The sequence below is a fragment of the Lygodium microphyllum genome, chromosome 11 (genome assembly GCF_053477565.2).
Source record: "Lygodium microphyllum isolate KBCC chromosome 11, Lygodium_microphyllum_v1.1.10, whole genome shotgun sequence".
Classification (NCBI taxonomy): Eukaryota; Viridiplantae; Streptophyta; class Polypodiopsida; order Schizaeales; family Lygodiaceae; genus Lygodium; species Lygodium microphyllum.
In genome coordinates this window covers 52,104,776-52,131,318 of record NC_141145.1, presented here as the reverse complement: position 1 = coordinate 52,131,318, position 26,543 = coordinate 52,104,776, and the positions used below count along the sequence as shown (strand labels likewise).

The 26,543-nt window shown below is 40.9% G+C and overlaps 1 protein-coding gene across 1 annotated transcript; it reads right to left on the bottom strand.

Moving 5' to 3' along the window:
• Positions 1–21,792: 21,792 nt before the first annotated feature.
• On the bottom strand, positions 21,793–22,821 carry LOC148028819 (CBL-interacting serine/threonine-protein kinase 4-like). Its single transcript, XM_087688499.1, has one exon. The coding sequence runs from the start codon at positions 22,819–22,821 to the stop codon at positions 21,793–21,795; it is 1,029 nt and encodes a 342-aa protein (XP_087544625.1).
• Between the last annotated feature and the right edge of the window lie 3,722 nt (positions 22,822–26,543).

Sequence of the window (26,543 nt, the reverse complement as noted above, 5' to 3'; positions counted from 1 at the left end):
AATGTGGCCTTTCTTGCCACTCATGGCCCCTTATCACCATGCCCAGGCCTGCACTCACCTTAGTCTTGCCCCTTCACCAACATTTAACCCAAAATTTTATTTTTTGCCCTTCCTTTTTCTGTTTTAGCCTATAATATAGCAACAGAAAACCCTACTGATTGCTCCAATGTTTTGCTCCTATCCTTTCTAAATGCAAGAAAAAATCACAAGAGAAATACCTACACTACTCCATCATAGTTTTCCAAGTCCAAAAGCCAAAAACCTACTTATTAAGGATATCGAATACCTCTTCAAACTCCCTCACTTCCTATCTATCTATCTCAAGTACCAGTTTGGGGAAAACCCTACTTCAATGCTCGATTCAAAGTGCGCAAGTGCTCAAGGCTTGAATCCGTTGGTCTCGGCAATGGAACCAAAATGTGGGAGCTTTTGCTCAACCGCCAAGACCCACGGACCGCTTACTGTTTGAAGCATTCCAAGCCGAGCACTAATGGCTACCTCTCACATAGATGACGGGCTACCTATCCATGAGTGTAGTAGGCTTACCTCCATGCCGATCAAGTTACCTCCTCTCCCGCGCACTCTGGTAGCTCCACAATCTAAGTGCAAGCTTCAAGCAAGCTCCATCCTCAAGCTCCATGCTCCAATCTCCATTGCCACGAGAAGAGAAGAGAAGAGAAGAGAAGAGAAGAGAAGAGAAGAGAATAAGAGAGGAGAAGATGGAGAGCGTCTCCTCCCCAGTCCCTCACCCTGACACACTCACTCCCTCACACTCTCACACTCCCTCTCTCAAGCACAAGCTCAAGCAAGCAAGAAGAAGAAGAGAAGAGTAACTTTTGGCCACACACAAGAATGAGCTTCTCATTCACTTTTCAACTTTATATACAAAACCCTAAATCCCTTTTGGGCGGTCATCCCCTTATCCCCTTTTTTACATGGCTAGTTGTGGCCTAGGCCATTTTTTCCCTTGTCCTCCTATCTTCATAGCTTCCTTCCTACCACCCATCTACCTTTACAAATTGCACGGATGAGAGCCCGACACTCTTAAATTAAACCATGGTGTGCCTTGCGCTTTTTTAAAATAGTATAGCCTTGCGCTTTTTCTCATGCGTCTTTTTCCTTGATTTAGGACTTTTCTGCACTTCTTGTGTTTCGAGATTCTTCTTGGTGCGCCTTCATCTTCTGTTTCACTTTTTCCTTGGCCTTGTCTTCTGCTTTAGATTTTCCATCTTTTCCACCTTGTTCGTTTGAGGATTAACAAATGCTGCTTTTGTCTTCTATACATTGCGATCGTATGTTGTATATGACCATTATTTGATCTTAGTCAATGATACTGCAGAGAAAACTCTCTTTAGAATCATAAGGTTATTTTTGCCTCATCTTCCCGCATTACATTAGGCTTTGTGGTGCACAAATCGGATGCCATATGCATATGTAACGAGTGCCGAAAGGTCCCCAAGAACAAATAACTCTACTTTAAGCTCAAAATTCAAGAGAATAAACTTGCACGACATGAGGCAAAAAGACCAATTGGGTACAATGTCCCCCCATGCCTTGTGTGAGTGCTCCAAGAAGCATGTATTTAATATTTTATTCATCTCCAAGCTAGAAAATATCCCAATTTTACAATCAGGATGCTTTAGCTTTTGTGTTTTCTTTTGTCCAAATAGAGAATAAAGTAGTTGGGCTGCCCAAGAGTCAAGCAATGCCCAAATATAATATCTAATAATGAATATTTAAGCCATGCATGCATGCTCATATAAAATAATAAATATATGTCAAGCACTTCAATAAATAAGCATGCCAAAATAAATATTAGCACCATGCCTAAGATGCGCGTCCATAAAAAATGATAATTTCTTCTAAATAACTTGAATATACGCTATCGCCCAGTGCTTCCCAGTGCCATCGCCGCCTGCTCTACACATCAACTGAAGCATTCACAATTGTTAGAAAATAATAAAATTAAACTGAAAAAAGTGAATACCTAGCAGTCTTTAGCTACAAAATAAATAAATAGGTTGGAAATCTCTCCTAACCTTAATTTAATATGAGTGCACACTCTAAAATCATAAACATCCATTAATTTAAATATGTATTTTGTGGAATTACCCGCTATGGAATCACCCACTTGCACATTAAATTAACGTGACACTCGAAAAGGACATGCGTCCGTGTCAACTTTTCGCACAAGGAATCCACCTTGTGTATGAGCTCCGACAAATAAATATAATTTTACAGAATCCACTGCAAAACCTCACAGAATCTACCATGGAATATGCCTCCTGGCATCACTTTAGGCCTCAAACACGATGGAATTGTTAGTTCTTTCAAAAGAGTTTTGTGTGTATCGTTTTCTCTTTTTTATAACTTGTCGTTGGCAAAATCTTGTTGTATGGACTATATAGCAATGATAGATATGCAAAGAGATAGTGATTTTTGTTTTCTCATCCACAATTATGAAGTTGTAGTAAGTTCTCTAGTGTTTGAAATGATGATGGTCATTCTATGGTGTATTATCTTCCATGCATGATTTATTTTGTGTAACACCTTGATGGTGGTCTAGTGATTTTTTCGAGTTGAGGGCATTTAGTAGCATAGAGGTTGATCTTGGCATTCCATCTACTTGTAGATCACCATTTGCATGCCTGTGTAGTTACTCCAAGTTCCTAAAGCACAATGACAATGAGGCAATTGTGAAGTTAGGATCATGAAGCCATAGATCAAGTGAGAAATGTCCGTATCTACCTTCTCCATGTCCATGTGTAATCATGCATGTTAAAGAAACTTGTAGTTGAGTAGATCTTTCAGTCTCTTTTGATGGAAGCCTTAACCTAGGGATATCTGTCTTTTGCTGGTCCATTTTATCATGTATGATGCACAAGTTTCTATCTGGATCTAATGCTGAGGCCAAGCACCAACTGTAGTATATGTTTTGACAACTTTGTTGCTGTAGCATGTAACATTGACGCTTCTTTAGAAGCACATTTCGCTCTTAAAGACACTTTGTTGTTGCCAGTTGCTCTTTGATCTCTAAGAAAATACTACATTTGGAGAACTCACTTGTCTTTGCTAAGGTTACATGCTTGAACTCTGTGTTCCAAATATGATTGAAGGTGGACAAGGACATTTGCTTACATCCAATACCACTGAATGTTATATTTACTTCTGCCCATATGTCTACCTACTTGTAAATATCTAGGATGACCAATTGCGTCTCCCTTGATCCATCTTGCATTGTTCTACTCTTGTGTGGCATTTACTCTGCATTCTTCTTAACAAAGTCTCTAAGGATGGCTCTTCCCATCTCTGTGTGATCCCAAGCTGCTCTTATTACCCCCTTGTTTCCATGAATTGCCCTCCTCACGCAATGCTCAAATTGTGTTTTGTACCTGTAAAAAGATGTCTTTGGGATTCCATGAATCTCATACCATGCCCTTCCACATACCACTTGTCCATTGAAGATAAAGCTGTACTTCCTTGTTTCCAAGTAATCAATCCTACATGATGATTCCAACTTGTCATTAACATAGTTTGTGCGGTCTTCAAATTGCAATCCCCAAAAGTATTTACGTAATTGTTGCATTGCTTCTCTATCAGCAAACTCACAACACTTTTCTTGGCAACAATCAATCATGGAAACCTGTGAAATGGAGTCCATAGAAGTCCTGAAGTTTGCACCTTTAGGGGCAATAATTCGAGGCTTTCTATTGACCATACAATATGATCTCTTTTGAACAAAAATTGTTTTTTTACAGAAACATAATCTTCATTGGTATCTTTCATGTTTTTGGAACAAGCATTTGTAGAGACAAATTGCATGTATGATTGTTGTTGTAGCAGTGATGTTCCGTCATCAAAGGTGACTTGCTTAATAGGCCATCTTTCCAAAGTGACACAGTGGAGGTTGTCATCTATGTATGTTCCTGTGGTTTGATCAAGGGCTTTATCTACCACCACACCAACATCCTCTTCTTCTAGCAATTCAAAGTTTATCACATCATATGGAAAAGCCAATAATATAACCCTTGTCCCAACACACACAGTGTTGCCTTCTGTCCATAGCATCACTCTACGTTCTCTCCAACTTTCATGAATGCTAAGCACATCAATATCCTCAGAAGTTAGGACATGGTTTGATTCGTAATCATCTCCTCCGTCATGAATTGTTATTAAGTTTGAAACAACCACTACATCTTTCTTTTCCCATTTTGCAAAACCACCTACAGCTTCATGAACCTTCATTGCATCAATTGTTGGGAATGGCTAATATGATGCTGTCAAGATTGTGGGAGAGAAGGAAGGAGTCTCACTTGTAGTTTTCTTGCTTGCACAATGGGGGAATACACACAAGGGTGGAGGCTGAAAACAGTTTTCCTCTTCTTAGTTGTGTAAGCCAAAAAGAACTCTAGTACAAAGAAATAGAAGAACCCTATATATGGGTCTCAAAACCAAACTCAACTAACTAAGGTGGCATACTAACTGAGCCACGAACTAGAGTAGATAAGGATAGCTGTCATGTAGCTATTATTCATGGGCGGTGTACCAACCGCATCTGCAACTGACACGTCGGTGACATAAATGCACAATGGTCACCCTGGCATATCACGAGTGGAGCTCGATATCTCAACACTCCCCCTCAAGCTCAATCCCAATTCTTGCACACCAAGCAGGTCTCTGAACTTGCGCAGCTTCTCTGCGCCCAATGCCTTCGTGAATATGTCAGCTACCTGATCCTCTATGCTGACATAAACTAGATCAATAAGACCTAGTAAAACCCTCTCTCGCACATAGTCATAATGCATCTCAATGTGCTTTGTTCTAGCATGATAGACTGGGTTATTTGCCAAGTGTATACTACTCATGTTGTCACAATAAATGACACCTGGCCCATTTGTAGGCTGATGCATATCATAAAGTAGCTTATGCAACCAAGCTACCTCACATGCAGCCATTGTTGCACCCCTGTACTCAGCCTCTGTGCTGGACAAGGCAACTGTAGGCTGTTTCTTACTACTCCAAGTGACTGTAGCACTCCCAAAAGAGAACACATATCCACTGGTAGATCGTCTATCAGAAATGCTACCAGCCCAATCAGCATCAGTGTATCCATGCAACTGTATCTGAACCCCAGTCTCATAAAATAGTCCATACTGCAATGTGGACTTCACATACCTGAGTATGCGTCTAGCTGGATCCAAATGCGGTTTCCTTGGAGCCTGCATAAACTGACTTACCAATCCAACATCATAGCTCAAATCTGGCCTGGTAATAGTCATATAAATCAAACTTCCTACTATGTGTCTGTACATAGTAGGGTCTTCCAGAAGCTCACCTACATCTGTGCTCAGCTTCACATTCTGCTCCAAAGGAACTGAAATAGGCTTACAGCCTGTCATCCCATATTTGGACAACATGTCCAATCCATACTGTCTCTGCAAGAGTTGTATCCCACTTGGTGATCTAATCACCTCAATGCCCAAGAAATAACGCAGCTCTCCCAAATCCTTCATTTCAAACTTTTGCTTCAATAGCATTTTCACATGAAGGATATCTTCATCACTGTCACCTGTCATAATCAAATCATCAACATAAATGACAAGTAGCATAATACCTTTCTCTGTTTTTCTCACATAAAGTGAGAAATCTGCCTTGGAAATCTGAAAGCCAATAGTGACAAGATACTGTCCTATCTTGTCAGACCATGCTCTAGGTGATTGCTTCAAGCCATACAAGGCTTTCTTCAACCTGCAAACAAACTCAGGATGAACAGCATGCACATAACCTGGTGGCTGCTCCATATAGACCTCTTCTTGCAAATCACCGTGCAAGAAGGCATTCTTTACATCAATCTGATGTAAAGACCATCCCTTTGATGCAGCCATAGCAATGACTGCTCTTACGGTTGCCATCCTTGCAACCGGACTGAATGTTTCTTCATAGTCAATGCCATATGTTTGTGCATACCCCTTGACTACTAATCTTGCCTTGTATCTGTTCACAGAACCATCTGCATTGTGCTTCACCTTATAAACCCACTTACAGCCAATTGCATTCTTACCTTTAGGCAAAGGTACCAATTCCCATGTAGCATTTGCTTCCAAGGCATCCATTTCTTCATCCATGGATTTCTCCCATTTTTCTTTTCCCATGGCTTGCTCAAAAGAAGTGGGTTCTGGTTCCTGTATCACTTTGACCATATATGCATAGTGAATGGCTGTAAATCCATCATATTTCAGCCTATCCACAGGATACCTAGCTCTCGTAGACCTGCGCAAAATAGGTTCACTCCCAGGTGCTCTCAAAACATCCCTGGTCTTCCTTACTCCAGGTGTAACAATAGAAGGAATACCCAACTCATCATCAATGCTCTGTTCTGAGCCACTAGATTCACCATCCACATAAGAGTGACCTGCATTCACATCAAACATGGGCTGATCAATCTTCTCTTTTCCTTTTCGTGATACCTGCATACCACTATCTGCATTGCTTTGAGAAGATTCTCCTGATCTCAATCTGCCTGACCATGGCGAAGAATGTGAACCACTGCTAGAGGACGCGCCAGGTCCACTAATATTTTGTGACTGCTGCTGTGAATTCTGTGCAGCATTACCATTTTGTGCATCTACATCATCAATCACATTTACTGGTTTATACCAGCTACTCATCTCATAAAAAACAACATCTTTGCTCACTGTAAACTTACGAGTAGAAGGGTTATAGCATCTATACCCTTTTTGATGCAGAGAGTAACCAATAAAGATGCACTTCTTAGCTTTTGGATCCAACTTGGATCTCAACTCATCTGACACATGTACATAGGCAATGCAACCAAAAATTTTCAAATGAGAAATATCTGGTTTCCTGCCAGTATACCTCTCCTCTGGTGTCATCCCATGTATTGCTGCAATGGGAGTCCTGTTCATTATATAGACTGTTGTAGCAACTGCTTCAGCCCAGTAAAAATCTGGCAAGTCTTTTTCATTGAGCATGGCACGAGATACCTCTCCAATATGCCTGTTTTTCTTTTCTGCAATTCCATTTTGTTGTGGGATATGACTGCATGAATATTGCTGCTTTATGCCATGCTCCTGCAGGAACCTTGCAAACTCATTTGAGAGGTACTCTCCCCCTCCATCTGACCTTAGGCATTTTATTTGCAGGCCTGTTTCTTTTTCAGCCATAGCTTTAAGAGTTTTGAAATGCCCAAAAACTTCACTTTTCTTTTTCATAAAATACACCCAAACTTTTTTGCTATAGTCATCAATAAAGGTTACAAAATAATGACAGCCTCTAAGAGATGTAGCTTTAGTAGTCCACACATCAGAGTGGATTAATTCCAATGGCTTCTTACTCTCTTGAACATGTCTAGGAAATGGTTTCCTTGCCTGTTTTCCAAACTGACAAGCTTCACATACCTTATGCATTTCTGCAACCTTGAATTTAGGCAGTCCTGCAACAATATTTTGGGCCTGCATTGATTTAAGTCGCTGTACATTAACATGACCAATGCATTTATACCAGATATCAATATCTGCAACTACACCGGTCCCATGTGCAAACATTGCTGCACTCAATTCAGACATGTCTGCATCCAACGTAAACATTCTTCCCTTCTTCTTTCCTTTTGCTATCAAGCGACCTTTATTTTTCATATCCTCAACAAAGCATCCATGAGGATTAAATCTGACCTGCAAGCCCTGCTCAACCATTTGACCAACAGAAACCAGATTCTTGGTGATATTCGGGACATGAAATACATCGGACAGGTATTTCTTTTTCCCATCCTGCATAGACAAGGGAATTTTTCCAATCTGCATAATAGGATGTGCAGTATCATCACCAGTCTCCACAAATCCTGGTTTTTCCATTTTTCTTGCATCCTCCATCCATTCTGCATGACCTGTCATGTGGTTTGATGCACCTGAGTCAACATATCATAAATCGTTGCTTTCTTCTGCACTTGTCACATAATTGTTCATGTACTGCACCATAAACAAATGCTCATTTCTGTCATCACCCTGTCTACTAGAAGATGCATAATTTCCTTGTTGCAGTTTTCCATTCATGATGTCATTCTGCTTTTTATAGCAGTCTTTAGCCATATGACCCATTTTACCACAGTAGTAGCATTCAACATTGCTGTTTGCATTTTGCCCTCTTTGCCATCCACCACGACCTCTTTGGCTCCCCCTGCCTCTAGAGTTACCACGTCCTCCTCCATAGGACTGGTTTTCTTGAGTTTGCTGCATATTCTGATTTCTACCATGGCCCCCAAATCGGCCTCCTCTACCTCTGCCTCTACCTCTTCCAGCATTTGAGTAGAAGACATCTTCTTTTGAAGTTCCTCCTGAAGAAGATGCACCACCATTTCTTTGCTCCTTAGAAATTAGAATAGCAATCAACTCCTCAAAATCAGGAAATCTTTCACGGACGGAAATGGATATTCGGAACTGTGCATAATCCTTTCCTAGACCATTCAAGGTCACTGAGACTAAATCATCATCTTCCACTGGCCACCCAATGGAAGCAAGTGCATCTGCAATCTTCTTCACTTTCATGTGGTAGTGATTGATGCTCATACTTTCTCTTTGCACATTATGCAACTCTTGCTTGAGATACATTTTCTTGGCTTGCGTATTTTTGCTATACATTTTTGACAAAGTATCCCATGCCTCCTTTGGCGTACTTGCATCCTGAATATGCACAATCATAGAGTCTGAAATACTGATAGAAAGCTAGCACATAACTTTCATGGCTCTCTCATGCCATGCTTTAAATGCCTGCATTTGCTGTTGATTGGGAACATCAGGAAGAACTGGTTCTTCTTCATTTCCTACAACAAATTCCCAATATCCTTTTCCCATAAGGAAATTCGTCATTCTAAACTTCCATGCCTGGAAGTTGTTCTTGTCAAGCTTTTTAGTTACAATCTGTGAAAGAGAATCAGACGCCATTATAGAACACTGCAAAAAATTCTGTCACTGCAAAAAACACAGCTTCACCCTCACAAGAGCAAATCTGTAAAACTGGCGAAAGTGGTATTTGACCACACAGTCACTTCCTAGTGACGATTTTGCATAAACAAGAACCAAGGATGATTCTGTAACTCCCAATGTCTCTGCACACAAGCATACGATGCAATTTCTGTGGTAACTTTTCACTGACATGTAGAACAGTGGTCGCACAGCATAAACTTGGACCTTTCCTAAGTGCATGCAGAAAACTTCTGCCTCCAAAACAGGCCCCGAAATGGCCTCAAATAAAAAAAACAGGCCCCGAAATGCCCCGAAATGGCATATACTGCCCTCTTGCTTCACTGCGAAGGGCGTCTCAACCTGAGATAATGCACTCTTGCAATTTCCGGCTGTGCTGCTGCAGAGATCTGCTCCCAAAATAGAAAATGAAAGCAACATTGCTCCTCTTACCAGAACACCGCGAGCTTGGCTTGCTTTCTTGAGCTCCTTACCACGAACAAGGCTCTGATACCATGTCAAGATTGTGGGAGAGAAGGAAGGAGTCTCACTTGTAGCTTTCTTGCTTGCACAATGGGGGAATACACACAAGGGTGGAGGCTGAAAACAGTTTTCCTCTTCTTAGTTGTGTAAGCCAAAAAGAACTCTAGTACAAAGAAATAAAGGAACCCTATATATGGGTCTCAAAACCAAACTCAACTAACTAAGATGGCATACTAACTGAGCCATGAACTAGAGTAGATAAGGATAGCTATCATGTAGCTATTATTCATGGGCGGTGTATCAATTGCATCTGCAAACAACTGACACGTCGGTGACATAAATGCACAATGGTCACCCTGGCATATCACGAGTGGAGCTCGATATCTCAACAGCTGCTACATTTAAACATTTATCAATAGCCACTAAAATATATCCATCTTTAAGTGTTTCTCCATGGCATGTCTCATTTGGTTGTATTGCATGCACTCTCCCAAGTGCAACAATCTCATGATCAACTAGCAAATTCACAGTTTCTCCAAAATAAAATTCATTATTCATGATACCTGTACAAGTGAGTAAATGGAAATTTTATCATTTGTATGTTGTCACCTCTCAGAAAGAAGAAAATAGTAATGAAATTGCTAAATACAAGCAAGTATCAAATTTCATTGAAATGAAAAAAGTACTTAAACATTATATAGAATGAGTCTAACTTCCATAATAGAAAATATTAATGGAAACATCATACAAAAAGGGGATAGATTTGACCATATGGCCAAAACAAATTTTCTCATGAACTATGCCTCCCTAAAGTAAATAAGAGAAGTTTCTTCTATTATTTTTAGTTACACTTGATTTTACTTTATTTTATTAGCTACTCTTTGAGTAAGCAAAAACTTCCTTGTGTGTTCTCATTGGGAAAAGATATAGTAGATGTTCAAAACTTGTACTATATCTATTCAACACAAGAACAATGATTAAAATTATTTATAATGTGTATAGGAAAAGATTTAGCCACCTGGTCAAAAATCTATTTTATGTATTCCATACCATAGCAAATATAAAAATTATTTGTGATCCCCATAGGGAAAAGCATAGTCAAATGATTGAAAACTTTGTTGTATGCATTTCACATGACAAAAATGATAAAAGTTCATTGTGGTCTCCATAGAAAAATATTTAGCCAAATGGTCAAAACTCAAGCCAAATACATAGAACAAGGATAAAAGTTCATTGTGATCTTTATGGAAAAAGATTTAGCCAGATGGTCAAAACCTCTATTGCAACTATTCTACACAAGACTTAGGATTAAAATTCTTTCTGATATCCACAAGAAAAGATTTAGCCATATGGTCAAAACATGTATTTAACCTAGATGATAGCAATAATAATAATTGTTTGTGATGTCCATAGAACAAGATTTAGCCAAATGTTTAAAGCCTTTATTGTATGTCAACAAGGATAAATAATCTCTGTGATCTCCATTAGAAAATATTTGATCAAATGATCAAAACCTTTATTTCATGTATTCCACGTTCCATCCAAGGTGCTCCTTTTCCGTTCTTTCAATTCAGAAGGACCTCTGATGGTTTGCATTCTGGAATCAGTGCACTACTTAACCTAGTTTTATGCACTACTTGTGCATCAGGTTTTCAGAGGAGGTAGTACTCTAGGAGACATTATCTCAGTAGAGAATCTTGGATATATATCTTGTTAAAATGCCAAACTTGGCAAGCTTGTGTACCATCTCTTGGGTTTGATGCAAAAGTTGTAATTGGAAACCTGAATTGGAGACAAATTTTGCTCAACTACCATGACCTACGGACCGCTTATTGTTTCAAGCATTCCAAACCAAGCACTAATGGCTACCTCTCACATAGCCGACACACTACCTATCCATGAGTATAGTGAGCTTACCTCCATGCGGATCAAGTTACCTCCTCTCCTGCGCACTCCGGTAGCTCCACGATCCAAGTGCAAGCTTCAAGCAAGCTCTATCGTGAAGCTCCATGCTCCAAGCTCCATTGCCATGAGCAAGAGAAGAGAAGATAAGACAAGAAGAGATGACAAAATGGAGAGCTTCTCCTCCCCGGTCCCTCACCCTCACACACTCACTCCCTCACACTCCCTCTCTCAAGCACAAGCTCAAGCAAGCAAGAAGAAGAAGAGGAGAGTCACTTTTGGTCACACACAAGAATGAGCTTCTCATTCACTTTTTAATTTTATATACAAAACCCTAAATCCTTTTGGGTGGTCATCCCCTTATCCCCTTTTTTACATGGCCGGCCGTGGCCTAGGCCCTTTTTCCCCTTGTCTTCCTAGCTTCCTTCCTACCGCCCATTTACCTTTACAAATTGCACAGGTGAGAGCTCGACACTCTTAAATTAAACCATGGTGTGCCTTGCATTTTTTTAAAACATTATAGACTTGCGCTTTTTCTCATGTGCCTTTTTTCTTCATTTAGGACTTTGCTGCACTTTTTGTGTTTCCTGATTCTTCTTGGGATGCCTTCGTCTTCTATTTCACTTTTGCCTTGGCCTTGTCTTTTGCTTTAGATTTTCCATCTTTTCCACCATGTTCATTTGAGGGTTAACATTACCCCCCTCCTAAACGAGTGCGAGTCCCATGACACTTATAGTTGTAGGTAGCAGGCTTTGGCATGCACTGAAGACGTGGGTGGAAGGGACATCTGTGGTTGTTGTGGAGGAGTGTTGGTGGTGGTGTGGAGGAAGGTTGTTAGGGGCACATTGGTGGCCTAGGTGGCTGGTGGTAGGGTTGTTGGAGTTGGTAGTAGGGTTGTTCTTTGTTGGGAATTGCACTGATGGCCAGAGCATGACGATTCTTGGCGGGCTTGCAAGATGATAAAGGATAAGAATTCAGAGTTGGGTGTTGATGAAGAGCGAATGACACTTTCGTTGGAGTCTTCAATACCTACAATTAAAAACCTCTCATATGTGGTCTCTCCCTAGGGATAGTGTTAGTCTTCTTTATCATGCACAAGACGTAGTTCAATTAGTTTGGGAGACATGTCGAACTTTAAGAAAGCTGAGAGTATTGTCCTGCACTTGAGTATCCAAACTGTGTATATATTTTGGTACAGATATTATGTGAGTGCTCGTGCATACTTAGATATTATGTAGTTAGAAGACCGTGGGATGGTTTCTCGTAACAACGTGTGGATGAAGCAAAGTTGTCCATGTTGAGAAGAAATACATGTGAAGGTGTATGAGACATCCTTTGCGTTGTGATTGCATGATGTAGCATAATTGAACACAAGAACACCGCACCTTCGGTATAGCTGGTAGCTATTGGACTTGAATGATGAGAATGATGTACTTTTCATGGCCATTCGTGTGGTGCTTACCACGATTGATTGCAATGGTATTAAGGCAGAGTGCAAGCGGGAATCGTGTGAATGGGTCAGAGTGACAGATCTAACCATAGGCGAGACAAGCTCCCTGGGTATGTCTTGCCCTTGATGTACCCTGAACAATTGTCGGTGATGCGAAAGGGTGAGGAGACTAGGGACGGAGCCAGCCCACTAAGGTCACTGGACGTACCTAATTTAAGGATCCCTAGGTGCTGTGTTGTGATCGTGGGTGCTTCTTATCTTTTCATCTCTTTTCTCTTCTTTTCTTTTGTCTTTTTTTTAAATTTTTTCATTTTTATTTGTTTTTTTTTTGGAACTTGCCTAGGTACAACCATTGCAATATGTTGAGGTTGTTAGCCTTTCAATGGGTTGGAAAATGTCGAGCTTTGAAGGCTCAGGAAATGGATATTATAGCGATGATTGTGCCCTAGTCTTGTTGTTACAGAAACAGTTGTTGAGATGGGGAGATACACTTGAGATTTTGCAAACCTCTTTGCGACATCCGAGGTCAGTACAATTGAGGTAACAACTGCCGTGAGCCAAATGTAGAGCTTGACCTAGAAGGAGAGCGTAGCCAATGACTATGCTTTGGGCCATGCGATGTGGGAGATCAGCAAGGGTGATTTTCGCTTTCTGCAGTGTGGTTTTGTCGCGGATCTGTTTGAGGTTGGTGGTCTTGCGGTGACTTGGGCATTGAATATGTTCGCACGAAGACCTGCGTCGTCCTGCATCCACTTGTCACTTCGTGAGAGTATATGAAAGTTGCATGCATCAAGTACAACGAACAGATGCAATCATGTCAAGATATTACTTTATCCCTATGATGCTGATTGCGATGCATATTATGCTGCTTGTTAAAGACGTGGCATATATTAGCAATAGGTAAGGAAAGTGTATACAGGTGGGGGGGGCTTCCCCTTTAACCATTTAAAGACAAAAGGTTATGGTAGGATGGCCTTTGTTAAGCAGCTTATATATCATAGGGGATACTCTATTTGTATGAGGCAGAGCGAGTTCAGGTGGTCGGGTGACTGAGGCTAGGCCGGTGAGGGGCTCCTGTGAGGCTAGGTGGGGAAGATGTCGGCCGAGACCCGGATGGTCTAGTCCCTAGCCGCAACTATTTCTAGAATGCTTTTAAACAATGTATCAAATTTTTGCATGTCTCGAGCTGCCCTCTCCTCTTTCGAGCATCTGGTGCCAGAGCATCTAGTGAGAGCTTGCATTGTTGGTGTTGCCACACTCTATGTGCTCCCTTGAGCCCTCGTCCTCTGACTTGGGGGGTTTTCGACTTGCGTCCTAGATGGTGTTGTTTGGGGCCTCTTTTTGGTGCGTACCTCTTTAGAGTAGGCACATAGTGTTTTGGTAGGGGCGCTAGTGCCTTATGTTGTTTTCGATGGTGGAGAGCTTCCTTGCATACCAATTGCACTATGTGGTCCATGACTGCTACCATAGGGGGACTTGCAAAATGCGAACCAAGGATTAGGCCCTAAGGCAGGATAAAACTATTCGCATGGAAGGGATTATACAGTGGGTTATCAAGTGCATATGATGAGGAGGGGAGAGGTGAGACATGCAGTGTTTGTTGTAGAGGGATGGCCCCCATGATGATGTTCGTTTTGCCTCCAATCATTATCAAATCTTGGCTTATGCTAAATTTCACGGAGTGGTTATCATGGAGTGGGGCAGGGCTCATCCCTGAAAGGATAGACCGGAAAGGGAAAAGGTATATAGGAAGGGACGGTGCCCCGTCTACACCATCAAAGATGTTGGTCAGGGCTTCCTATGGCGGTAATGAGGGTTGCATGTCCTCCACTTGGAGGCGGGAATGGTCACATGACTTCTAAATGTGTGGTAAGAGGAGGATGTGAGGAGCTGAGCTGTCAAACCCAACTCTTCTCCCTGCGCTTAACTATCATTGCCTGTGTGTGTTGATGTTATCTATACGAGGTTGCAAATTTCATTGTTTATTTATATACATATTTACGAATCCATGTCACTTCATGAGGATAAAAACCAATTGTAGAACTTTGGATTGTATTGGTGGAGTGTGGCACATGCATCTAGTACTCGTGGCAACATACTCAATAATGATATATATTTTGCAACATCTAGTAGCATGATACCTTGTCCGAGTCTACTGGCAACATGGAACTCTTCCTTAGTGAGAACCTTCTCAGCCAAAGAGTTCTCTTGGCTAGTTCTAGCTAAGTCCGTACCTCGAATGGCAGTTAGCAGTCGAAAGGAAGTTGATGCGACATAGGTTGGGTCTCTTTGAGACCACCATTTGGCCAATCACTCCTCTGAGATTGTCATAATTTGGACTCCTAGTTCGGCCATTGCAACATGGTTTTCAACCCAACATTTTTCAAATTGACTTCGACCCTCTGATTGTTGCTTTCATTTCTCTATCTCTAAGAGATTTGGTTGGCAGAGCACATAATTGAATGTTACAATTAAGCGTAGTTCATCGGCTTCCTCGTCAGAGGTGAGTCCCATGTGTTCATACAGGAGCCTGCCATAGTGCTCGTAAAGATGTTCTTGCTTTTCCTTGGATAGGGGAAATGGCAAGTATTCTTCAAGCTGCTCCTTAAGGAATGCACCCATCTGGAAGGACGTAGACACATGCGAATACTTTGAGTTTAGCATCCAACTCCATAAAGCATTCAGCGACACTTCTATGTTCAATGAGGGCCTGCTCGATTGCTATCTCATGCAAGGTTCTAGGAGTCTGCCTAGGCTTTAGCATAGCTGGGGCCTCAGACCTAGATGAGCAAGATTGGTGAACGCTAGGATTTCTTATGCTCTCGGGGTTTCCATGTTTCTCCTGAGGCTTTGTTATTGTGTCATGGTTCTCCTTGGATGTGACTGGTATAAATTTGTCACCTTGTTGTGATAGCGTTGTATCCACTCTTGATTGGTCAATGTGAGTTCTATTGTCGGTGGATTGAGTGTCGCAAGAAATCGTTGATGGTAACGACTGCTTTGTTTTTTTTGAACACACGGATGTGTCAGAGGTTTCATTGCTATTAGGAGAGATGTTAATGGGTTCATTGGTGGATGGGCTTGATGTTTTATTCCTCAACTCTTCAGTGCTCTTGGTCTTGATCTTATTGGCTTCTACCACCACTTGCAATTGCCGTTGTTTTTGTTTTTTTGTCCTATCTTTCTTGGGAAATTGCAGTATCTCATTTAAGGACTCATGACCCTAGACCAGGTCAGTCATTGATGTGCTTGGCTGGGCCTTAGCACTCTCTTTCTCTGATGTGCTCTCATGGGACTTAGTTTTGACTTGTTGAACAGCCTTACTAGGTTGATTGGTCAGATGCGCCATCTCCTTGGCCACATATTTGAGAGGTCTCTCCTCAAACCTAGGCTTCAGGTGATTTGGTAGTGCCAAAAGTGTCAAAGATATTGGTTGCAACACCTGTTTCATAGGTGAATGGCTAAGGACATGTTTCGCAAGGGGCATCCTCACTGGAGAATGTACTGTTTGTTGACCTAGCATGTTCCATACTAGTAGCAGATGACGCCATAATTACACCTGAATCATAAGGACATATATTATTTCATTTGGTATATATGTCATATTCCATAAATATTTTGATAATTATAACATGGAGACAGACATTTTGATATTGAAAGACTAGGAAAGTCATGTTGATCTAAAAACAACCATATGCTAGTATTTAATCAGTTTAATTGTAATTGCGCGTCTATCAGCACGTGTAATATGTTTTATCTACGCATATAGATGTGCAATTACATGCGCTTACAGACATGCCACACAAATATAAAAATAACAGGTACTCCATGCACTATGCATACACACAGATCAGCTAATGCACAGGGATCAGTTGAAGTACATGGATCGGCCGAAGCACGTGCATTTATAGAAGCACGTGCATCGAGTGAGGTAGAGGGTAGCGCCCATCGAGGGAGGAGGGAGAGTCATGCAGGAGGACGAGGAGGTCGAGGGCTTTGTGGAGGTTGCCTAGGAGGTGGCTCTCGGTCACCCTCACCAGGAAATGAGAGAGGTGAGCCTCCATGAATGCACTATTCTGTCACCGGGTCTGTTGCAATCCCTTGTGTAGAGACAATATAGCCCAAAAGAACTCCCGATGAAATGCCAAAGACACATTTCTTGGGGTTGAGAGAAATCCCATACTCTCGGCATCGATCAAAACATTGCTCTAGGTGTCCCCAATGCTCACGGATTAAACTATAGACACAGAAGTCATCAAGATACACCTCAATGAAATCATGCAAATGATTCTAGAAGGTAGCCATCATTACTCATTGGAAGGTGGTAGGAGCATTATAGAGCCCAAATGGCATCACTCTATAGGTATAGGTCCCCCATTCTGTGGTGGTGAAGGTTGTTTTTGATTGGTCGTCTTCTACAATTTGAACTTGGTTATATCCACTAAATCCATCTAAGAGGGAATACAGCTCATGACCTGCCACTGTGTCCAATAGTTGGTCTGTAAAAGGGATAGGGAAATGATCCTTCTTCATCTTCGAATTGAGCTTTCGAAAGTCTACACATATTTGAAGTTTCCTGTTCTTCTTGGGTACAACCACAATGGGCGAAACCCATTGATTGTTAGCCACGGGATAAATGAACTTGGCTTCAAGAAGCTTCAATAATTCAGCCTTTACTAGAGATAATAATTAGGATTCATACGTCTTTGTCTCTACCTTACAGGTTTGGTGTCAGACTCTAGGTCAATGTGATGTTGGCATACTGTGGGATCAATCCCCTTTAGGTCTTTATATGACCAAGCAAACACATCTAAGTTCTCCTTTAATAAGTCTCGCAGGACCACTAGTTCTTCTTCTGGAAGACCGAGACCCACTTTCAGGTGACGTTCAGTACCGTCACTATTTAGGAACGTCACTTGTCTTTCACCTTTCACTTCATGGATAAATGTCCCACGGATGGCTTTTGGATAGAGGTCTGACTCTCTTGCATAACCCTAAGGGGAGGGAAGTGGTAGTCTATTTGAGGAGTATCGTGCATGCCACATACAAAGATTGCATGATTCCCTTCAAGCACAAAAAAAATGGTTTGTAGCAAGAGGTGCTGCGGGCAGTACATAGAAGGTACCCTAATCTCGAGAATTTATGATTCTCACATGATTGGGGACGGTAAAAGGTAAGAGACGCACTTCATAACAAGAGGTCTCACCTTATGACGCGCACCAAGGAGTCACTGCGGAGATAAGAGCAGGGGCGCCCTGGATATGGCCAACCACCCAATTGCCACCGCAGGGAGTGGAAAGAGGCCAAGAAGAGAGCAGCAGAGAAAAGGACAAGTCGCCAGCATGCAGAGGCGCGATGTATTCGGATGGCAACCATGGGATCGTCGCATTATGGATCGGGTGGCAAGGAGTCATAGGAGGCTGAGTTTCTAAGTATTATTTGATTTTTTTTAAAATTAAATTTTGTAATTTGTTTCAATTCATTATGTAGTGTGTTCTAATACGTTGTATGTTAAAATTTTTTTGTAGTATCATATCGTTGGTAGGATACCTACTTCTAGAGAGGTAGACTACTATCGAGGTCATAACCGGGCATCCACTTGGCAGCATTTCTACGAGGAGGGACTAATCACGGAGGAGCAATATAATCGTGCCATGAGGATTCCACAACCAGAAGAGGTATGTTTTATTTTTTACATGAAAAATATAGGTAACTCTAATTTATTGTTTGTAATGGTATTTATATACCTTAATCCTTTGCGTAGGCGAACCTTGATGCAGTTGCGGATAGCGAAGAGGGGACTAGCAGTGGCAGCAGTGGCAGCGGCAGTGGCACCGACAGCGGTGGTGGTAGCGATGATGATGCATCTTTTAAGGAGATGTTGAGGAGCCCCATGCATGCATGCCTCCCCTTGGCTTGTAATTTTCATTTTTGATGTATATTACTTTCAGCTAGTGCTTGCGACCATGACCATGCTTGAGGTCATAAGTACTAGAACTCGTCATGTAAAAACATTTCATCTATATATATATGAAATTTCGTGTTCTACATACATTGTTTTGTTTTTAGTACAAAAATCTTCAAAATATGTACAAATGTTTTAGCATAGTATACTCATCATGTGTTATTATCAATATATGGACTTTGGCTCTCCACATTCTTTTGCTTTCAGTATAATAATCTCTCTTTGTTTTCCCTAAGCATACAATTTGATGTTGATGGGGGAAAAAAATTTGAGGTTTTTTTTCATACCTCTATTTTGCGCGTCTATCCGCACGTCTAAATTGCAGGAAAAATGCGCATCTATTATCGTCAAAAAATTGCAGAGTACATGCCTTTTTAGATGCACAGTTACACGCGTGTATAGACGCAGAATATGAATATATCTACTTTTTTATAAATATGACTATATATTTACGGAGCGTGTTAGTAGGCGCGTCTATATGTGCATGTAGTTTTCGCTATAAGCGCGCTTGTAGACACGAAATTTTAGACGCATCAGTAGATGCGGTAATAAACGCGCCCAACATTTTTAAAAACAGTTCAAATATTTAGTTTGCAAGTGCGTCTATGGAGCCTTTTTATTGTAGTGTGTGTGTGTGTGTTATATCATGTGCATTCAAGGCCTATTTATAAATATCCTTACTTGTGAATTTTTCTTTCAAGAACATTTGACTATATGTGATTAGATGAAATGATCATGTCGAGAATAAGTGGTATTCTAACTAATCAAGAGGGTGTGTAATGGGACAAATGACTTGCATTCAAAACCCATAATATAATAAAATATATGGAATCTTATCCTTTCTGGATTTGATTGAATAAGGTTGGGTTTCTAACTAATAATCTCAAATTGATCAAATAAAACAAAATGTTAATTTCAACTCTTATTGTTATTAGTTGTTTTTACATTTATCTACTACTCTCACTTTTTAAAGTGATACTTGTTATTCGTTTCTAGTGCACTTCTATAGATCTTTGCATTTTCTCTATGGAAAAAAATTATTATTGAAATACTAAAATGAGATAGCCATACAACTATGGACAATATGAGATGCATATAGCTCTATTCGAGTTGCAATCTTTGACTAATGAGAATATTTGTGTCCCCATGTAGGCCTTAGTGTACAATTGCATATGCTCAAACAACTCCCATTGTAACATGTTGGTATTGTTCTGTAAGCATGAGCAACTATAAGAGAGGATTGTGACTATAAGAAATAGGGGGAAGAGAAGGTCTTGGAGGTATCTTGAAGGCAACCATGAAGAAGAGGAGCAAGAATGCAGATGAGCATGTGGTGGGGATAGTTGTAGGTGGAGATATAGTATAAAGAAGTAGAAATAAGAGGTCATGTTTGAATGAAGTGTGCTTTTGGAGCTTTGGAGTGGGCTTGTGGAGTTGATCCTTACTAGTTAAAAGTGCCTTCTTATCGAAGGTAGATATTGTCCACTTTTCTTGGAGTTACAAATGCATTGTGATGTTGATGCTCTTGGTATTTGAGCCTTGGGTACATGGTCTAATTCTTTTTGAACAAGAACTACGAGCTTAAAGGTGCTTTTATCTCTAGTGTAAGAGAGTTGTTTCTTCATATTTATAATGCTTGTCATGACAAATAGGTTTCTTATTGCAGTTGTAAGTATCGAGTTCATCCAAGATTGAGCTATGTTTTCGATATGCCTTTATACATAGTGTATATTATGTGGTTGTGGATATTAAAACTTCAATGTTGTACCCTATTCTTTGAGCTACAAGGAGGCTATGCATGTATGCTTATATATATGAGCATAGGACTTTGACTTATCTTCTCTTGGTTTGGGATGTGTGGAACTACGAGCTTAAAGGTGCTTTTATCTCTAGTGTAAGAGAGTTGTTTGTTCATATTTATAGTGCTTGTCATGCCAAATAGGTTTCTTATTGCTGTTGTAGATATCGAGTTCATCCAAGATTGAGCTATGTTGTCGATATGCCTTTATACATAGTGTACATGTGGTTGTGGATATGAAAACTTTAATGTTGTACCCTATCCTTTGAGCTACAAGGAGGCTATGCATGTATACTTATATATATGAGCATAGGACTTTGACTTATCTTCTCTTGGTTTGGGATGTGTGGTGCTTATTATTGAGTTGGGATGTCTTGGGGGTGCTAAGCCGAGCTCGATTGATGTTCATATGTCTTTTCTTTACAATGTACTCACATTCTTTTGGTGCCACACATTAAGGGTATTTCTATGAGATGTTGAATCGGTATGTTTAGAGTGTGAAGTATGGAGCAGTTGACTCAAGCATTTGAAGCTCTATGGAAGGGAAGGGAGGAGTTAATATAGGACACTTAGCTTGCACACTAGATGTATGGACATTATAATAGTAATAGCTTCTACTATTTATCGAAACGTTGTTATTCAAGCTATTGAGTGTACCTAATATTAAAATAATGACTACATGGGGAGACACGTTCTTGTTTGTCTACAATTACGACTAATGTAGTAATATCCACCTCTTTTATTGTCCTTAGTCACATGGCAAAGTGATCCTGTAATAGCATGCTTAGCTAGCATGATATTAACATGTGTGTGTGTGTAGAGAGAGAGAGAGAGAGAGAGAGAGAGAGAGAGAGAGAGAGAAGCATTTTCCAACCATGTGGTGTGTGATTTCCTATTGACAATTGATACTCAAGGATATATATCCCAAGTAACCTAGAACTACATTGATATCAACCCCAAGAAATCCCTCAAATAGCCATGGCTGAAATAATGCCTACATTAATGAAAGTGAGAACTTATTTTAGTTTTTGTTGTTGTTTTCTAAGAGGCTTCAAAGAACTAAAAGCTCTAGTCTAGTAAAATAAAACTCACAAACAGTCTAAGGAAGTCCAGGAACACAAGGGCTGACGCTCTAACCAAAACGCAAAGCTCCCAGCGAAAACCAATTTCTTCGGTACAATCCTAGAGTACTTTCTTGTTCTAGAGACAATGAATCACACTAGGCTAGGTGGTGGTGGAGCATGAGCACGATGATCGAAAGTAAGCCAACTAGACAGGCCCATAGAAGGATACTAAAAACAGCTGGTTGGTCGGCTTGGCCATCGTCCCGTGCAGCCACGCGAGTGGTGCGGCCATTAATACTCTTGTTGAGCCAAGGATGCACCATGACATCACGCAAGCTTATTCTCTCTTCGGGGTCGGGACGTAGCAACGCTCTGACGAGGTCCTTGGCCTCCTTCGAAACATGCACCAACGGATGATCAGGATAGAGATCCGATGCGGTGGCATTGAGGTGGTCGAGGTCGCCGGCGAGCACAGCACTGTGGATCTCCTCAGTCTCATCGCCATCAAAAGAATAAAAGCCAAAAAGGAGGAGGTGCAGGAGGACGCCGAGGCTCCAAAGGTCAGCGGTGTTGTCATAGGTGTGGCCTTGGACGACCTCAGGTGCAGCGTAGTGGAGGCCGCCTGGGAGGCCGGAGAGACTGGGGAGACCACTGACATTGAAGTCGGCGAGCTTGAGGTTGGCGAAGGAGCAGCCGGGAGAAGGGAGCAGGATGTTCTCGGCCTGGATGTCGCGGTGGGCGATGCCACGCTGATGGCAGAAGGAGACGGCCTCTACGATGGCGCGGAAAGCCTGGGCCGCCTCAGGTTCAGGCAAGAACCGCCCAGGCCTCTTGAACATGAGCTCGTCGAAGAGATCGCCGCCGTCGCAGAGCTCCAGCAGCAGGTAAACGCAGTCCTCCTCCTTCTCCTCCGCCTCCACGTACACGTACTCCAGCAGTTTCACGATGTTGGGGTGGCCTCGCAGCCTCTCCAGTGCCTCGATCTCGACCCACGCCTGCTCCCACGACACCTGGTGGCGCTTCCGCTCCACGGTCTTGTAGGCGCACACCTCCCCCGTGGAAAGCCGCCGGGCCTGCCCCACCTGCGCCCCCCCGGATGTCTCGAACCCTCGGCCCATGAACTCGATGTGTTCATGTAGCTGTGCCTGCTTGATCACCTTCATCTTTTCATTACGAGTGTCCATATTCCAATGTTGATCAAATATATGGACTGCCCGGATGTGGTTCGATAGTCGATCAGTGGTTGAATTCGGAAACGAGATCTTCAGCAACGTGTTCGCAAGTTTACCCTTTCGTGCTACCTACTGAGCCCTCGTTTTTATATATCCCTGCTGGGTATCTGGTCCGACTATGGATGCCGAGCTGCTTTCGCTGATCGCTGATATAATATTTCATAATTCTGCCTGCGGCTTTGATAGCCGACTAGAATAGAGTTGGGCTCAAAGTATATTAGGAGAGCGAAATGGGTTTGGGTACTATTAAGGTGCAGTACAAGGCCCGGGGTTCGTCTAGTCAATGGGAAAGTTATATCATTGTAAGGTCGAGGCTAGTCCTTTGGTGCAAGGGCGGCCAACAACACATGGAGCGCAACAGTCAAAAACATGCAACATGATCTCTCTTCCAACAATAACACTCACAAGAGTTGTATTCTAGTGCAGTATTGTTCAAGCACATAACTCTGGCTGATTTCTTGGTGGATTCATGTAGGAGCCTTTTTTCGACATACTCTATCTCTAACCTTTTCAAGGAAAGCACTTTAGTACATGTAAAAATGCATCCTATTCATGCTTGAGAAATTTTGAGAATGTGTCACGTAGATGTCACAAGTAGTTTTAGGTGCAACATGATGGCCGGAAAGAGTATAACTAAACTTCCATTATGTAGGGGGGTTTAGCTAAATTTAGGAATGTTTCACATAGATGTCACAAGTAGTTTTAGGTGCAACATGATGGCCGGAAAGGGTATAACTAAACTTCCATCATGTAGGGGGTTTTGCTGTATCTCTATGTAGTGGCATGTTTAACAAGAACAAGGTGTACAAGACCTAACAAGGCAAGCTTTCTAACTTAGGGGATTTAGGATAGAAGGGATGTAGAGAGAAGGGAGAGAAACAATAAATAGAAGGACAATTTATGAATTACCAAAGCCCAAACATACCCATTAAAGCCAAATTAGAATCTTTTGGTCGATATCTTGTATAATAGGTCAAGACCGATGCATGCATTGTAAGTAACAATATACACCTTTATGATGGGACAATTGCCCAAACCATCTAACTTAATATATTAGAAAATACCATGGTGTAGATCAAACCCTTGATAGTCTACATAAGCTGAAAGAATTCACATAGGCTTCAAAATTCATGTTGTATTCATGGATGTAGGTGGCATGAGACAACTTCTACCATCTGGGCACTATACCAAGTAGTAGAAAGCATTGAACTTTGTCAAATCCATGTATGGGCAGCAAAATACCACTTTAGCCTTGAATTTAGTGTTTATTATAACTTAATCTTAGAAAAGTACAAAGCATTTTCCAATAATAGGGAGTGATATGTGCCCAAGAGCTGACCTTGGAACCACTATTAGAGCTCAAAACTGTATGGATAGTAAACTAACATATTATTGCTAAGACTCACCTATAGCAGAAGGTATTCAACAATACAAATGCGTACGAGTTAAACAAATTACTCTACTTAAAACTGCTTTTATGTTAGTCTAAACAACTTGGATGATGTGGATAGCCACCGAGGTACTATTCAATCCAACATCTCTTGAATTCCTTATCAAAAACTCTTTTTTTTTCAGTGTCTAGATTCACCTATAGTAGTAGGTATTCAACAATACATATTTGTCCCGAAATTCCCTTTACTCACCATTGGGGAAGAAGGGTATCCGGATCCAAGTCAAATCACTTAATCATTGTGAAGATATTAGTTTACCCCACAACTTTAGTTATTACAACAATGATATCTCTATTTTGAACCCCTCAGTTCAATCCTATGAATGCTCTCTTGAACGAGATAAGGATCACTAGTTGTATGGCATGCTTTCTCTCATTTTAAACCCTAAGTTTGCCCTTCTAAAATGAAGTGGAAGTTCCCTCCTTTCTAGTTTTTTTTTTCCCTCAAGCTTTCATACCATAAACACATAGCAACATGGTGCCCTATCTAGTCATGAACAACCTTGAATTTCAGTGCAATCTCTCCTTTCCTTTTTCATAAATTCCCCAACCTTGACCTTGCACACTCTCTCTTTTCAATTGGCCCCTTCTTCTTTGGACTCCCAAAATGTCATGAACTACTTTTCCACTTGGTTCACCACTATACACATGAGAAATAACTTAAGAATATCTTGACATACACTAATTTACTATTGGCAAGTCTTGACATACCATATCATACTCCAATCAGGTCCTGTGAATACTCATATGAACTTCTAGGACTATTATTCTCCATTATTTTGGTATTTTGAAATTCCATATACACTTTCATTCATCCTATCTATCCCAATGTTCACATCAAAGAAGAGGGGTGAGAGCCCATCATTGTAAGGGGTGTGAAAGTATTGCAATAGCGTCACTAGTTGCCATATATAGTCACATGTGGCAATGAAAGATGCATTACGATAGTTGCTAAATCTCCTCACAAATTTGCTAAATGAGGGAACCAAGTCATTGGGCTAGAACAGATACATATTCTCATACTGAAGGGCAAGAACATTAGGGATTTTAGAAAAATTTTACTTGCCATGCTCTTTCTCACAATACTTGTATTGCCTACAAGGATAGGGCAGTATGAAGGATAGGCTCCTTGGGCCTCATGCACATAGTAATAAGCATCCCAATAAATCTTCTTATTTTCTAAAATAGGGTAGATCTATTCTACCTGCCCTGGAAATGCTTCACTAGGTTGTTGTTCAATGCAGCATCCAATTGCTCCTTCAAGTACATGAAATGTTGTTGCTTTTGCACAGGGTTTCCACATCATATGGTTCTAGCCCTTATGTCTCTATTGTAGAATAATTCATGTCTATGTGTATGAAGTGGTAGCTTGCAAAGCTCACCAAGTAGTCCAAGTTGTGCTCTCTATGCTAGCACAAGATTGATACCGTGTCAAATTGTGAAGCATCATGAGCATGTGGAAGGTTATATTCTACTCTTGGACCATTTCTATTTGAATTGCTATTATTCTAAGAGCCTTGGCATGATGGCATTCCTTGGTCCACTTGAAAAAAATCAACCACTTATATAGGGGTCAAGCTATCAACACTTTCCTAACATTGCATGCCTGCTCAATAAAACCTTACAAGCTTCAGAACTCCATATTCAGGATTTTGGGAATTTCCCATCAATATGGGAAAACCAAATCAAAATGGATTTCATGAATTTTGGGAATTTCATTAAATTGGAACTTGGTGCAATTAAACATATTACTACTTATGGTTGTTTCCAAGAGATTGAAAAAAACTCAAAAAGGTGGTGTTAATAAACACCTTAGTTTTAATATCCTTGAAAATATTCAAGGAAAATCTTTAGTCGATGGATTATTGTAGACTTTCTTTAGCCTTCAATACAACCTTTGGGGGAATTTTAAAAATTTTGGGAGATTTTGTACCTTCTTTATCCAAGAGAAGACAATGATATCTATTGTTTCCCATCGTTCACGATATTTTTTGTTGCACATCCAATATTTATCCCAACAATTAAAATACACCTCTGTATCTATAGCATTTTGACGACTACAAACTAGTGCCCAATATTGTATATGTACCTTGTTGAAGTTTTTAGAATTTCTATTTGTATCGATCTCACTTTGTGCAACACCAAGCCATATTGGATATACTGGATCTGAAGGTCTAACAAGCACAAAGTCATCTTTCTTAACATCAAGCATTGGGTCAAATGC